General features: G+C 40.6%; 1 protein-coding gene across 1 annotated transcript; it reads right to left on the minus strand.

Moving 5' to 3' along the window:
* Positions 1-10,523: 10,523 nt before the first annotated feature.
* Positions 10,524-15,298, minus strand: LOC119482049 (leucine rich adaptor protein 1-like). The gene is made up of 2 exons (XM_037759415.1): positions 14,840-15,298; positions 10,524-11,962 (listed from the first exon to the last, which is right to left on the minus strand). Exons 1-2 carry the CDS (start codon positions 15,071-15,073, stop codon positions 11,576-11,578), a joined length of 621 nt encoding a protein of 206 aa, XP_037615343.1. The 5' UTR covers positions 15,074-15,298; the 3' UTR covers positions 10,524-11,575.
* Positions 15,299-15,567: the final 269 nt, after the last annotated feature.

Consider the following 15,567-nt stretch of genomic DNA (forward strand, 5'->3'; position numbering starts at 1 on the left):
AGATGGTTCGCGACAACGCTGCAAGCAGCACTTCCGGGAGCCAAGCAATCAGACTGCTCCAAATGGGCACGCCCCCCAGACAACACTACAAAACTGGGCCAAGAAATCTGCCCATTTCCAACGGGCACGCCACACACATAAACTGCACCAGTCTGGACTAAATGTTCAATTTCGATGTGATTGGGTAAAAAATTGGAGCTTGAGCGTGCAGGTTCATTCTTGATCTTGAGAACACATATCTGTGGTTAAATATTCCAGACTGAAAGTTCACTTAGTAGCTTTTGCAGGGATTTCAATTGTACCTCACAGCTAATTTGATTCCAACTAGGAACCTTTGTTGTCATTCCCCTTTTTGCCCCGTGTTTCCAGTTTATCTCCACCGGTCACTGTTGAATAAATGCCATAAACAAACCTACAAAATGCATTTAAAAAAATGGTATTTTAAAAAAGAAAAAGGTGATCATATCCAATATTCAGTGGCAAAAAAGACCATTATGAACACAGACAATGTTAGAATCTACCTCCTGTATATGACCACTTGTTAACATGTGACCAAAGTAGTAATGAACATCTGAGCAAGGTCCATTTGCCTAAGAAGGCTGCTGTCAAAAGCTCCAGAGAAAGATAGTAAGTTCAATTTAAGCAGTTTGTAAATGGAAGTCATAGTAGTCCATATTCTCAATCATTCATCCTTGATGTCATCAGTAAATATTTGCTGGATCTCTGTGAGACTGTAATAGTGTAAAAGGTTTAGAACTTTTTTCTGTGTAAGTGTAAATGGATGAGGAAATGTTCCTGAAAGCCCATTAGCAGAGTAATTCACGACTGAACGCATTCACAGTTTTAAAGGCCAGGAAATGCACCTTGCTCTTCCAGCACTTTTACCCGATCTGCAATCTGTACAATCATTTGTCTTCATTAGTCTCTTAGCAAGTACAACATCCTCACCTATGTGGCCGCAGCACTCAGAGTAGGTGGGGGTAGAACATCTAGCCAGCTGACTACATGAGCAAGACAAGCTGTCAGTGAGTCCTGCACCACTGATTCAAATGATGATCTGTGCAGAGGCAATCATTAACGCAAACTGCCAGAACACTGTTAGGTCAGTTATCAGTCTCTGCAGTTATACAGTGTATTTTAAAGCTGCTGTCACCTGGGCTGGCCTGTACTGTACTATTGACCCTGCATTTAAGAACATTCACTAGTACAAAAACCCACCAAAGCTGTAACATAATAAATGTCTGTACCACTGGTGATTTAAAAAAGACAGGTGAACAACGTCACTGTATTACACTGCTGTAACCCCGCCCCTACAGCAGCAGTCTCCTGAGTCCTATCAGTAACAGCCTGCTAAGAGGCTTTACTCCCCCCTCCCCCTCCCCAGCACAAAGAGCTGTCTGTTAGGCCAGGGAGGCATCCCAGGAGTCAGCCGAGACAGGTGGCTATCCCCACAGGGTATGTATGTGGGGGCTGGGAGGCTGAATGCAGGAGTAATCAGAGACAAGTCAAGACAAAAGCATGGTGTTTTTTCAGCGGTGTGGGTTTCCAACTGTTGAATGTCTGGGTTAAATGTTTGGTGACGAGGAACACCACACCAAAGGAAGGAAAATAAGAAAAGTTTCTTTGTCCATCTCAAATGTCTATATCTGCAGCCTGAATACATGAAAATAAAAGCATTGCATTTTTCTGAAGGCCTTCCAATTAGGGACTGTATACAAATTATTTGTGGGGTAGGGTTGTGTATTTTTTTTCATTTTTATTTCAGTTTTCCCTTGCAAGATTTAATGCAAGAAAAAAAATAATCAGATAATACATATCAATAGTGGCTTTAGTGTGCGCTGTGGGTCATAGCTTGTAGAGCCATTATGTCCATTTATTTCAAAGAATACACTGGATCTTTATGAATATAAGTGATTAAACATTATCTCCACTGTCGTTCCATCTACCCAAAAAGGAGAACAAAAGTTAAATGTGTCATATAAAGTTAGTTCATATACTGTATAATTCAAGTTCAGCATGACAAACTGTTTCAGGTCCACTCATTATGTCACATTAATCATTGTTTGCAGCTTTATATATATATAAAACAAATAGTGTGACTAGAATATTCTCCGTTTTCTTATTGTTGTTATTGTTATTTGTTATTATAAATTTGACAGTTGCTAACAAAATTGTTGATATATGATTGGTGGATATGTGAAAATGATTGTTCCATTAAAATATTATAGTTTAAATTTGGGGTGCCATACATCATAACATCATAACGTCTCTTCGTTCTCGATAAAATGGGTTGAACCAATTCAACGTTGTATGATTTTCATATGTTGGCGGGAGGGTGTTGCAGTTTTTTTCTAAGAAAACATTAATAACTTAGCTTTTTTTTAAATTCAGGCTTAAGGTTCAGCCCCCTCTCCACTCAAATAGTTTTTGTACACTCCCTAAAATAAATAGATGATTAATTGTCTTTGATCCATCATCCATTAAGATGATGACAAGTATGGATTTGTTAAAGAGATTATAAGTAAAATATATGGTTCGTAAATCAACATGAGGAAACTCTATCCAACTGTTCCTCCAAATTTACACCCTGACTCTAAATCTCCTTTTCTTTTGCATGTTAACTTTCAGGTAGATGGGGCCTGACAGTAATTCAACCCTTCCAAAATGACACATCCGCAGTGGAGACTGTCCAAATCCCGCTCAAGAAGAAATGATCTTGTCTTTTCATTGAAGCTCTGGGTTTGAATGAGGGGGCTTTAAGAGGGTGCCAAGGAAACCATGCCAGTTTTGCATCCTAATCCCCTCAGATATTAGAGGTCCTTTACCTCTTACACCAAAGCACTTGAGCAAAATCTTCTAGGTCCTGTTACACCAGTTTTGAGATGGAGAAGAGGGCTTTAGTGAGGTTTAATCTTGGATGGCCCTGGGAACTTTTCTTTTTCATCCATCAGTGGTACCAGGCAGAAAATTAGGATTTTATTTTGGGTCACAAAAGGGTTATAAAACAACTGTGGATTCTAATAATTTGTACAAAAATGGTAGTATTTGATTAACAAACAAAGTTGAAAGTATTTATTTTTCCATGGAGATTACAAAACTAAGTTCACAACAGGACATCAGACAACAGCGCTGCCTAATAGAGTGCCATGACAGACAGGACCATGGGAGTGTCTTTTGCCTTGCAGGACATTTATGGGGGAGTGCACTATTTGTTCTTTCCCAAGAGGATCACATCTCTTTCCCAGGAAGGATGACAGTTTATGAGAGAGTGCAGACAGAACGATTGGGAAAATGGAATCCCATAGTGACAAGAAAGCTGCGATACTCTTGTGTACAGTAATGATGATAGAAGAGCAAATTCAAAGAAAGGTCCACAGCTCATGGTGGGCAGAAAATAACAGATTGAAGGAGGGACTTGAAGAGGCAACAGCAACTGAATTATGAAATTCCTCAAAAAATAATTCTTTATGAGCCTTGAAAGCAGGAAGAAAACTACTTGAAATTAGCACAACAAACATGATCTATGACAGCTATTTGCTTTCCAACCGGTAGTCTTAACATTAAATCGTATGTGTCACTTTAATTGAAACAAAGCTGGTTCACATGTGCGCAAATACAAACAAGAACCAGTTAAGATAATAAGATAATACCATCCTGAAAAAAACTCCAGGCTGAAGCTCAAAAACAGCAGAGAACATCCAAACTCCTTCACCATTAAGTCATCAGATCAATGTTTCTTGACCTCTACGGGTCAATCAATTGTAATGCTTTCCTGTTGACCCCAAACTGCCCTCATTTGACCTGAATGAGTGTCCAGGGAATCACAAAGCAGTCATCCACAGGGAAGCATTTTGTTCAACCATGTTTGCCAACCCAAGGAGTCGCCCCAGCTCTGCTCCTTTAACGACACGGGGTCATCTTGTGTTGCCAGGAAACACTTGAAGACTTTTGACCTCTTGGCTTCATGTTGCCTGTTGCTGGGAGGCTTTCTCATCCACACACCAGTGAGGAAATAATCAATCTGACGCTATCTTAATAGACTGTTTGCGTCCATTTCTAATAGCATGTCTGTCTCGTTTCAGAACTAATCAAATACACGGCTAACCCTAAAGACAAAATGTGAAATATAGCTGAAATAATCCCATACACTGGAACTTCCGTAAGCTTCAAAGCAACCATGATAACATGTATTTCTCTCTCATGACTCCCAACTTGGCCGTCAAAGAGCAAAGCAAAAGTTCAAAAGCTGTGGCCGGGTCAGTGCCTTCTGTAGTAGTCCCTTTGATTCCTAATATAGTCACGGAAAGGCTTCCTGGCCCGGATAGAAAGAGAAAAAGGGAGTGAAAAAAGGGGGGATCAAATGGGATAGAGGTTTGTTTTGTTCTCTCCCCTCTATCTGTTGAAGGTTCCTGGCTGATGTAGCCTGCTGTTTAATCTCAGCTGGCTCAACGGCTCGGCCCGCTCTAGTGTGGTCAGGAAAAAAAGGCACCCAATACAGAGAGCCATCAAACACAGCCAGGGTGTCAGAGGGTGACTCAACAGAAACAAGGGTAAAAAGAACAATGAATGGTAGATGGGTTGACAGAATACTGGAGGTACTGAATTGAGTCAGAAACACGTCTATTTTGTGACTCAGGATGGTTTATATGTCAAATTAAACCAACTTTTATGATTTAACATACTGAACTGCTCATGAATTAAATGTGACGTCTTAAACTTTGCTGACTTTAAGTAGAGAGAAGGTTAAATTCACTGATCTTCAGCCTAAAGGTTACACTCCTTTAGTGACTAATGATGAGTAATTGGCCAATCCTTAGTACCTAGTAGTATCAATGGGAATGCATCATACTAGTTGGGAAATACAGTGTGTTGACATTAGCGGTGGTCACAGTGCATAACTGGTTCCACTGGTTTGCGCTCTCAATAGAAAATGATTTCACAACCAGCCACTGATTGTGTGTGCATCACAGCCTAATTAAATGAATAGTTCTGTTTGGTGGAGCTCTTAAATACTGAAATACCTTTTTCATTCTTCAAGGCCAAGAAGAGTTTATGGTTTTGCCCCTCTAACTTACATCAGGATTGGGTTGCTGTAGATTATTTGTAAATTGATTGCTTTTTGTGTGTCCTAACTTCAGCTACAGTTTTCGCCCTAGAAAGCTGGAATTTGGTATGGAGGTCAAGTGTGTGGGTGTGACAGTGTGCGTTTGTGTTTTAATTGGCAAAAAAGGGGGTGTGGCAGTGAGAGTGGCCTATAACAACATGTTCTCACTCCCAACTCGATAAATACCGCCGATTGGGCATTGCCCCACAGCATCGGATACCGACGCACGGAGGCAGCCTTTAGTGACTGTACGTGACGCACTGGGCTTTCAACTCCAATGTAAACCCACCCGCAGCGTTATCGGAAGGTCAAAGCAAGTGACAAAGTATTAAGCTTGTGAGAGTCCGTTTTATGGTGGATGGGTCAAACAAACAAAGGACTTTCAACCAGGAGACCGCTGTTCGTGGCCCGTGTTCACTTATTTTGTCACGCCAGTTGTGGCTAATCACGCGAGTCGTTAGTCAGTGACGTTAACGTCAACCACGACCGTTTCCTAAACCTAACTAAGTGGTTGTGTTGCCTAACTTCCTGTGAAAACGAAAGATTATTTTGAAAGGACACTGTGCATTTAACAAGCGTATGTTGACACGCCATCTCTGACATATCCATCACATGTGCATCATTGCAACTCAGCTTTTTTATTAGATACAGTTTGCCCCACCCCCTACACTTTAACCCCATTCCTTCCATAGCCCATGAACCACTTACTGTAGACACTTGTGGGAGGCCTCATTGGTTGGGGGAAATATCAGACTTTGCTAACCTAACCATTGCCATTTACTCATTTAGCCTAACGTTATTACCACGTTGTTTTGTAATTTCAGCTCTATTGTGTTATTTTTGTGAAATGTGGTTTACAATCTCCACAGCTCATATCATTATTAAACAGCAAGTGTTGGGTCAGATGTCTCCACCATATTACCTATTATACTCTTCAATCTAAACAGGCGATATACTAACATGCATTATGTCTTTTAATTCAGTTAGCTATACAACAGTTAGTCTGCACTTGGAAGTCACTGGGTGGAAATATTTAGAGACAATTAATATCTATGTAAGAGCTAGTTTGTGTGGTGCACGCTGTTTTAATTCACTGAAGCATAAAATTCCACTTAGTAAACACTTACATTACAACTTAAGTTTGAAATATAAACAAAGCCAGGGTTCACTGAGCCAGGACAACAATTAAGACTAGCAATTCAGATGCAATTTGTTACATCCCCTGAGGTTCCTAAATACCAGAGGAAAAAATGGCCCAGAAAATAGGTTTCACTGGGTGATTTGTTATCTTTATAGCTGAAACTACATCTGATAAATAATCAAGAACTCATTGTGTATATGGTGATTAAAAATAACCCCGTGAGCTATGAATGGAATGCAGCCTGACCAGCCTGGAGGAGCAATATGTTCTCAGGCCGGGCCACTTTCTGTATTTGGGTTTCTCAGATGGTTTCTGTGTAATGTTTACAGAAGCTTCCAAAGGGTGCTCTTTCTAAACCTCAGCCGAGCTAATTTATGAGAGCAGTGGCGGCCATTGTCAATGTTTAATATTTGCGCTGACGCAAACAGTGTCACGTCTCTTCTGCTGTGTTTGAGAGCACAGAAGTTTAACAAGGCTCCCAAGAACCACAGCTTGACACAAGGCCAGCTGAGAGCTCCTTTAAGACTTTAATTTCCCCTAAAACGCTTGTTTTCCTAACATATAAGGTATATATAAATATATGACTTCAACTTATGTAATAATCTAAATCGGAATGAGGTATTTGCTTGGTCTGAAGGTGAACGCTATCATCACATCGGTGGTGCGGAAAATCTCATGTGAAGCACAACATTAGGGTTGTGGCTAGCCTTGACATTCATTAAGTATTTTTCCTAGGCGAAACAAGATATTCATGCTATGGGACAGGCCTTATTAAGTTGTCCGCGGCTTCATAAATCTCCCAACATGGAGCTCCTCTCGTGTCTGGGAATGTAATAAGGCTGACATAGTGGAGCTAATGTGCTACATCCATCACAAGCATTAGCACGACTGCATTGCATGGAGCGCCATCGCAAACATTCGTTCTCAAGTGCACCGTGTTAGGCACACTTTAATACAACACTGATGTTTATAGAGCTCTCCAGTCTATTTATTAAAGTTATTGGAACACTAACAGAACTGTGAAACAAACCAGACTCCCAAAGAGAGAAGACCTAATTAAACCAGAATAAAGTAACTTGACAATTGTGTATATTTGCTTGGTATCTGTGGCTTCCTGTCTGAGGGGTCCACCGTGTCTCTGGTTCTTTTGATCCCCCTCTAAAACCTACTCCAGTAACCCATATCCGGTATCCTCATTTGCTAGCATGGTGACAGATACCAGACGGTATTGGTTTCCCTTCATCTTGTGGCACAGAACCAACCCCAGCATCTAATTTGCTAATGGATCCCTGCTGGAAGCTGCTGTCTCGACTTATTGGCGAGTGTAATTATTTGCGCTCAAGTGAAGCAACTGAGGACTAACTAAGAGAATGAATTAATCATTGTTTTGCACTCTGCTCCCAAACTCAGGGGGACTGCAGCTGATTTTACGTTTGTTTGCTTTCCACAAAGCCTGGGTGTCATTCACCCACAGAACAGGCTGGCTATAATTGCTGACAGAAGAATTTGACAAACTTTGAGTAACTTCACTTGACTGTAATGAAAACTGATGGGTGGGTTTTCTCTCACACTTTCTAAAAGGCGACAATTATATGGTAATATGTGCTTAGTTTTTTCCTTGGAATGAGGAATAATGTAAGTTTAATATGGCTGTGTACTGGCAAGAATCTGGTGATATGATACGAACCATGATTCAGAAGTTACGATTCAATATATTACGATATATTGTGATACTGTAAGCAAGGTGATATTTTGCAATTTTTTAAAATCAAATTATAGGAAAGACGTGAGTAATAAAAAAACATTACCAGTACGCCTTTACGCTACTTCCCGTCTAAGTATACATTGCCACGTTGGAGTGGAGGAGTCAAATGGCTGAAGATAGATTCGACACAGCCATCTAGCCGTCGGGGGCTTAAACTAGGGATGCACAGATACCGGATCAGATATCGGGCCGATATTGAGTCTATTAGGGAAGCACTGATATGGACACCAGATCGGATATCGGGCCAATGCTGACTCAAATAGCCGGATTGGATATCGGTGACAATGGGACCGATCAATTCAATTCTGTGTTGACTATATACATTATATACTTGAATTTTTATCTCCTGTTTAAGTTTTGACCAATTTGTTGCTGCATTAAAAAAGGTTTACACCTGAATCTTAATAATAAACAATTCACTAAATTTATATCTGTGTATTTATTTGTTACATTTTGTTTTACAAAGTTAGGAAAGCAATATTTAAAGCCTGATGTTGCCTTACACATGTTACATTATATACTGGCATTATAATTCTTGTTTTGACTAATTTGTTGATGCATTAAAAAAGGTTTACATTTGAATTGTTTTAATAATAAATAGGAATTCAGTAGATGTATTTTTATGTATTTTCACTTCCACACTTTGAGGCATTAAGCTTATTAATTACACATCGGTATCGGATCAGTACTCGTTATCGGCCGATACCCAAAGCCCATGCATCTCTATCGGTATCAGGACTGAAAAAGTCGGATCTGTGCATCCCTAGTTTAAACACAACACAAAATCTGCCATGAATCTTTGCATATAAACCATTAATTAAAAATCGATACAGTGTTTTTGAGAATCAATACAGTATCACAAAACATAATACCGCAATACTTGGTTGAGCAAAAAAGAGTAATTTTCTCAAATGTGATTTGATGATTTGGTGAAAGACAGCACTTGTGTTCACCACAAAGGCTGTGTCAATTGGTTCTCCCTTTCATGTAGGAAACATACACTTCTAAGGACAGAGGAAGGCCCAAAAGGCAACCTCTGTTTATGTGTAGTGTACCATGTAGCCCGGAGGAATTTTGACTCAGACCTATTACGACAGAAACCTGCAGAACCTGTTCTGTGCGTCCAATTATTTCAAGGCCACCAACTCGAGTCTCAACATTCTCCCACCCTCCCCCCTAAGGGATATTATCAGTCAGTCATGACATGGTTGCATTTGTTAAAACACAAAATTTGGGCAAGTTTAGAGAACTTTATGTGTTTTTAATTGAATTGCTGACAAGGAGGTCACGCTGCCATTCACAAGGCTCTTTGGTTTAGTGGCCTCAACGCGGTTCAGCTTGACAGGGAGCTTAAGCTTGCCAAAGCCTCTGGGAGGCAGCGATAAGGAAAGGCAGCATAAAACCAAATAAAGCTGCTTTGCACTTGGAGTGAGACAAAGTTACAAGTACGCTTAATGTGCCCGGATAAAGTGATTATATCTGTCTGGAACTAATGTAACACTAAAAGTGTCCTTTGTGTCCAATCTTGTTATTTTGTGCCTTTCATATTTATGCAAGACAACTGTCACGCATTCAGGAAACATCCACAACAATTCTCCATTCATGAGTTTCAAATAAGATGAGATCCTAACAGGAGACAGCTCTATGGACAACGTGAATAATTGAAGACTAATCCAACATGGCAGCATTGCCAAAGCCACGTCCTGATGTCAGATCCCAGTCTGAGAACTACTGCAGTACTGTGCCCCATGGCCACTCATTCAATCGCAAGCCAAAGAGACCAAGCTTCTCATCTTTCCTATAATGACTTTCCCAGTATAGTCTGTCTGGAACTTCAATTATCACATGAAAGATAAGAAGCTATTGAGATGCATAAAAATGATCCCTGCATCGCAGACCAATTCTTGTCTCACTTTTGATGTGTGTTATTTTCAAATGACTCTAGCCTTTTGGTAACATGATTCCTCATCTATGACAATACTTGGAATGCCATCCTGGATATTATCCTAAGTGGCATTCCTCTGTTAATAGCTTGGGAATTTTAAAGGGCAAAAATAAGAAACAATTTGCCAAATTTAGAATAATTTTCTCCCTGCTTTTGTGTTTTATCAAAGGAAAATGACATGGAGTGACAAAGTGAATTAATGAGGGTAATTTCCATGCCACATTACACAAGGCACAGCAAAGTCCGACTTCATTATTAAGAGATTATTCTTAACTTAAGTTCACCAAAAAAGGAAATCACCATAGTGGTCACTTCCCATCTCATTAAGATTCCATAACGGGGTCAGTGAACTGTTTTTTTGTTTCTAAAAAAAACGGAGAATTACACAACAATAACAATATTTTTTTCAGGGCTGTCAAAGTTAACGCATTAATGCAATCTATATTTCGGAGGTTGTCTCGGGCTTAGTTTTAGAGCTGGAGTGAAGATGTGCACCATTGTCGTGCACCATTTTCAAAAGGAATGACAGCCCGAGTTTTGTTTTCACATTAAAGACTTACACAATGTGAGCAGGAGAAAAATCACAATATATTATTTCATTTCCACAACAAAATTAACAGCAATCAATAAAAACATGTTTTTCTTTCAAATGCAGACAGCGTAAAATACAAACGTCAAACAAATCAACATAACGAGTTTAAAGCTAAAACGACAAACCTTTTGTTTTGACCACAGAGAATTAAAATGTGCCCACAAAGCAAACATGTGTTTCCCATATGTCCACCATCAACAACGTCTTCCATCTGGTGCTAACAGGGTTTCACCTCAGGCCTAAATTATCTATAAAGACAATCAAATTGCTTTTGGTTTTCAGTCAAGCATCTGTGCTTTGAACGTGCTACTAATCTCTTGAGTGTACATGTAAATTCTACTCTTATATCTGAGGAACTTCCACCAGTCAAAACATTTAAGCAAAAAATAATTAAAAAGCTTAATAGTAAGTGGTGCTCAGAATTTGGCATGGAAGCAAATTGCACTTGCTGTAACACTTAAACTTAGCACTTTAAATAGTTTACCCACTTGAATCACTCAGCATGAAATGTCCAATTTTCCAAATGGCTGCTAAATCCTAATCTACTCCTTCACTTAGATCAGCTGATTGTGGTTGACCCAACACAACGTGGAATTTTCCACATATAAAGAAGGAAATTTGCAGTTCAGCTCATGTTGCTACTTTTATTCACCCCATCTTCAGTAATTTTAAAATGCTAATAAAACTGCTGAGGTATTGGATAACTCCACAATAAATAAAATCTTTAAATCATATAAGAGCACCCTTTTAATATAATTGACCTGCATGATAAAATATTAAGACATAAAGAACTGTTATGATGTTTTCACTTGCATTTGTGACATTAAGTGGCAATGGTTTGATGAGGTGGAGGAAGCTGGTTTCAAGGTGAAAAGTAACAAGTCTTACCAACACTTTGGCTGTTGCTATAATAAGAAAAATGTGAAGCATGTGGGGAAAATATTCTGACAAGTGAAGAGAACACATTTTTAAATCTTTCTTCGCAGAACATCTCAGTAGTCTCTGTAACCACTGTTTTAAGCTTATCATTATCCAAAGCAGTAGTATTCATCTGATTCCACCCTGAGTTTCAGTGGCGATTTGCTGAAAGCTTCGCCATCGATAACCGTTTTATCCACAAAACAGTCAAGATCCGTAGGCGAGGGGTGGTCCGGGAGGTCCTCCAGAGTGTCCAAGTAGCTACCCACCGACAGACCGTCCAGCCCGTCGCTGTTGGCGTCATTCAAGCTGTTGAAGCTGCCTCGCAGCGAGGTACCGTCCTGGCTGTCCGACAGGCTGTACAAGCTGCCCGTCAGGCTGCCCTCTTGGCTGGCCACGCCTCCTTTGTCTTCCATCATCCAGCGGATGGACTCGATGCCCTCGTTGATTGACATGAGCTGCTGCATCAGCTTCACGTCGATGGCTCGTAGATGTGCCTACAAGTCGGAGAAAAAAAATCCAGGTCAGGTCATGAAACTTAAGGATGATTCAGCATTTTAAAGAAGTAGTTTGACATTTTTGAGAAATTTGCTTACTCGCTTTTTTTTCAGAGAGGACAAGATTGATATCACTCTCACCCATAAAATATGAGACTACAGCAAACGATAAAGATAAGCAACAGCCAGCCTGTCCAAAGGGAACGAAATGTACCAACCAGCAGATCTAAAACTCAGAAACTAGCACTTGGCCAGGAGCAGTAACTTCCTGGAGTTTTGACGTTACTGTGAGATTGCCAGGAGACTCCAGGAAGTCACCGTGCCCTTCCACTAAATTGTCCACTAAACTAAACTACCCCGCTGCTGGCTGTAGCCTTATAATAAACAAATACATATGAGAATGGCATCAATCTGCTCAGCAAGAAAGTTAATAAGTGTATTTCCCAAAATGTAGAACTACTCCTTTAGCACAGCTCCTACATGTCAATACAACAGTATTGCAATGAAAGTCAATATCATACAAAACCAGTAGCATAATCATTGCTAACTATTGTTGGCACTGAGGTTCACAGTTCATCCTAGACCTTTGAAACAGCACTTGAGAAGACAATATTGCCACACGGTCCATTTAGTAGCTATTCTGGAGCTTTCGATCATATAACGTGGTTTTCATGAGCAGATTGAACCTCAGCTTTTAAGCCAACATTGATGCGAGAGCTGAAAGTGCTCAGAAAAAAAAAAAATTGATATCTAGAATTCTATAACAACTGCTGATGAAGATCATGCGATATGAAGGAAAGCTCCGGCTCAGCTACTAAATGAACCTTGTGGTGAGATTTTTCTTCTCTCTCAACGATTGTTAGCATTCTTACGTCCTCTCCCAGAACACTATGTGCTATTTAGTTTAGACTATCAGGCTTTGTTGTGAACAAAGAGAATGAACTATGTGGCACCGGAATAAGGACTCGTACTCCTCATGTAACAGCGCAGCCAGGAAACAGTTTGCATCCAGGATTTCTGAATGATATGCCTACTTTACACAGTATGGCCATTGATTTAACTCCCCTGCCATGACAAGCCATGCCATTGACTTGGGGGTGGAAGTGGACAGCCTATGGGGTCAATCAAAGGGGTTCCTGTGTCACTGGGTGACTAACACAACAGCTGTAACAGCCTGCTAGCTCCATTCAAAATGCACTGAGGCAGATGAAGGCAAACAGGGCTGGTACAGTGCTCCAGACAGCTGGCTTTCTTTGGAGTGGATTTGCAACCAGCTCTTCATTTAGCTCACATTGCTGCCGGTGTGTTTGTTTTGCGAGCAACAACCACCCGCTTTGCACGCACATGGAGGCTGAGCAGATGGAGTCGTATTGCAATTTAAGTCCGAGCAGCTATCTCGTGTTAATAAGATGGCACCAGTGGGGCGGCATCACAGAATGAGTTTAGGAAACACAATTAGCGCTGCATAATTGTGCCTGTGCCTGGGCAGTAACACTGAGCATGTTTAATTTGTCATATGAAACTAATAAGCGGGTCCCTAACCTTTTTTCGGAACTGCACATTTGCTCCTTTGATAGGCCCCTTGAATACTGTAAAAGCTCAGCACGATGACGCTGCTGCTTAAAGTGTGTGTGTGTGTGTCTGCCAGACACGTGCACACCAAAACAGAGCAGTCTGATTGGATTAGGGATTAAGCTGCGAAGGGAGCCACAAAAACAGGGAAGCCCAAGATGACCCAAAGTCAAAATGAGCTGTCCCACAATAAGAGGCCACTAATGGCATCATTACACTAAATCATCTTTCAAAAGTCAATTAGTTTGTTCTCATATCAGCACAATTAAATGGTGGCATGGCTGTCAGGAAGTGAATTAAACCAAAGGTAGGGGTTGTTAAAAGTACAAAATGTGCCTGTTATAGGTCTCAATGTCCCCGTCATATAAATAAGCCTATCAACATGAACTCTTGGTCAGTCTGCTGGACATGATGCAGCTCTACTACAGGCGGCAAAACTCGGCCAACCAGGCCATCTGCTCAGGAATCCTAATACCTTTCATGACCTCACTTATAATGAGGGTTTGCAGTGACTCTGCTGGATCTACAAAGCTTCACTCTAATAAGCATGGGAATAATGTAATGGTGAGTGTTGTCAGATACAGCTATGAAATCCTAAAAAAGGTAAATACACAGGCACAGAGAATTTCACATTTTTCTTGCATTTCCCTCAGGATCAATAAAGTTACTATCTATCTATCTATCTATCTATCTATCTATCTAACTATGTATCTATCAGCAGAGTGGTTTGAATGACAGGAGGTGGGAGTTCTTCCCTGAGGTGAGGAGGGTTCATCAACAAAAGGTCTCTGCTGACTGACTTTAAGTGCAGGTGTGAATGGCTCTCCTGTAAGCTACTGACTGGTTTCCACAGTGCTTTATAACATAATGAGGCACCAACAACACCCATCAGTTGAACTTTTGCATTTAACAACCACATGTTGATAGATAGACCTGTTTTGCATCTAGGCCAGCAAAGCATTTTCCTGTGAGCTCAGGCAGGCTTGGTTGCCAATACATGTGAGACAGTAGAGAGAGAGCAACTTTTAAAAACTTACCTGACAGAAAACTATGCAAAATAGGTTATAAGCTGGCTTGTGTATACAGAGTATACAGTTTACTTTGACAACTGTAGAGTTAATTATTAGTGACCTAACTTGTAATTACAAGTCTGTGAACTTTAAACAAACAAAAAGTACACTGTTTATTCCCTGGCTGTGTGTGCGCATATACTACCTTTTGGAGCATTTATTCTTATTTAACAACTGGCACATTTTCCTTAAACTGTTACAATACCTGTACAACTCAGAAAAAAAGAATGCTTACCATTTCTTGTTTTAGGAATAGCATCTTGCTCTCCAGTCTTGTCAAGTCCGCATTCTTGGCATACCGTTTGCAGTTCCCTAAATGCGCTGTTCCTGCTGCTGCTGCTGTGGACTTGTCCTGCTTGTCTTGATGCTTTCCTCCAGCCAGAGACCGAATGAGACTCTCCGGGACTTTAAGACCCAACTTTGTCTCTATATCCTTCAAATCAGGCAACACGTTGTTGTCCTCTGCCATCGTAGCAGGCAGGAAAGTAAAGTTAAAGAGCTGCGAGTTGTTTTTGGAGACGCGCGTAATAAAGCTTTCTATCCAAAAAGAGGAGTTTGATCCAAAAGTTGCGCGCTTCTCCTCACAACTTTATTCAGCTCACACAGAGTAAAGTGTTGAACTAAAGACAGTTGAAGTAAAAAAAACACTTCACACTGAATCCACCACACCGCTGTTACACCGACAGACCTCCCATCTAAGCGGCTGACCAGTAGCGAGACAGTTTAAAGACAACGTGCTCTCAGTAGATCCTCCCACAAGGGATCTTCCTCTGTAACCAGACACCACACAGGTGAGGTGACACCTGGACATTATTCTTGTACGCATGTGGAATGCATGTTTTCAGGGGTTACATTATGGCATATGGCTACAACTACTAGTCACCATAACATGGGGTGAGCACTGTTATCTGTTCCTTCATGTTTGTCTGTATACAGAGTGTATAGCCTACAAATGGAAGATGA

Source organism: Sebastes umbrosus, chromosome 22 (assembly GCF_015220745.1).
Source record: "Sebastes umbrosus isolate fSebUmb1 chromosome 22, fSebUmb1.pri, whole genome shotgun sequence".
Classification (NCBI taxonomy): domain Eukaryota; kingdom Metazoa; phylum Chordata; class Actinopteri; order Perciformes; family Sebastidae; genus Sebastes; species Sebastes umbrosus.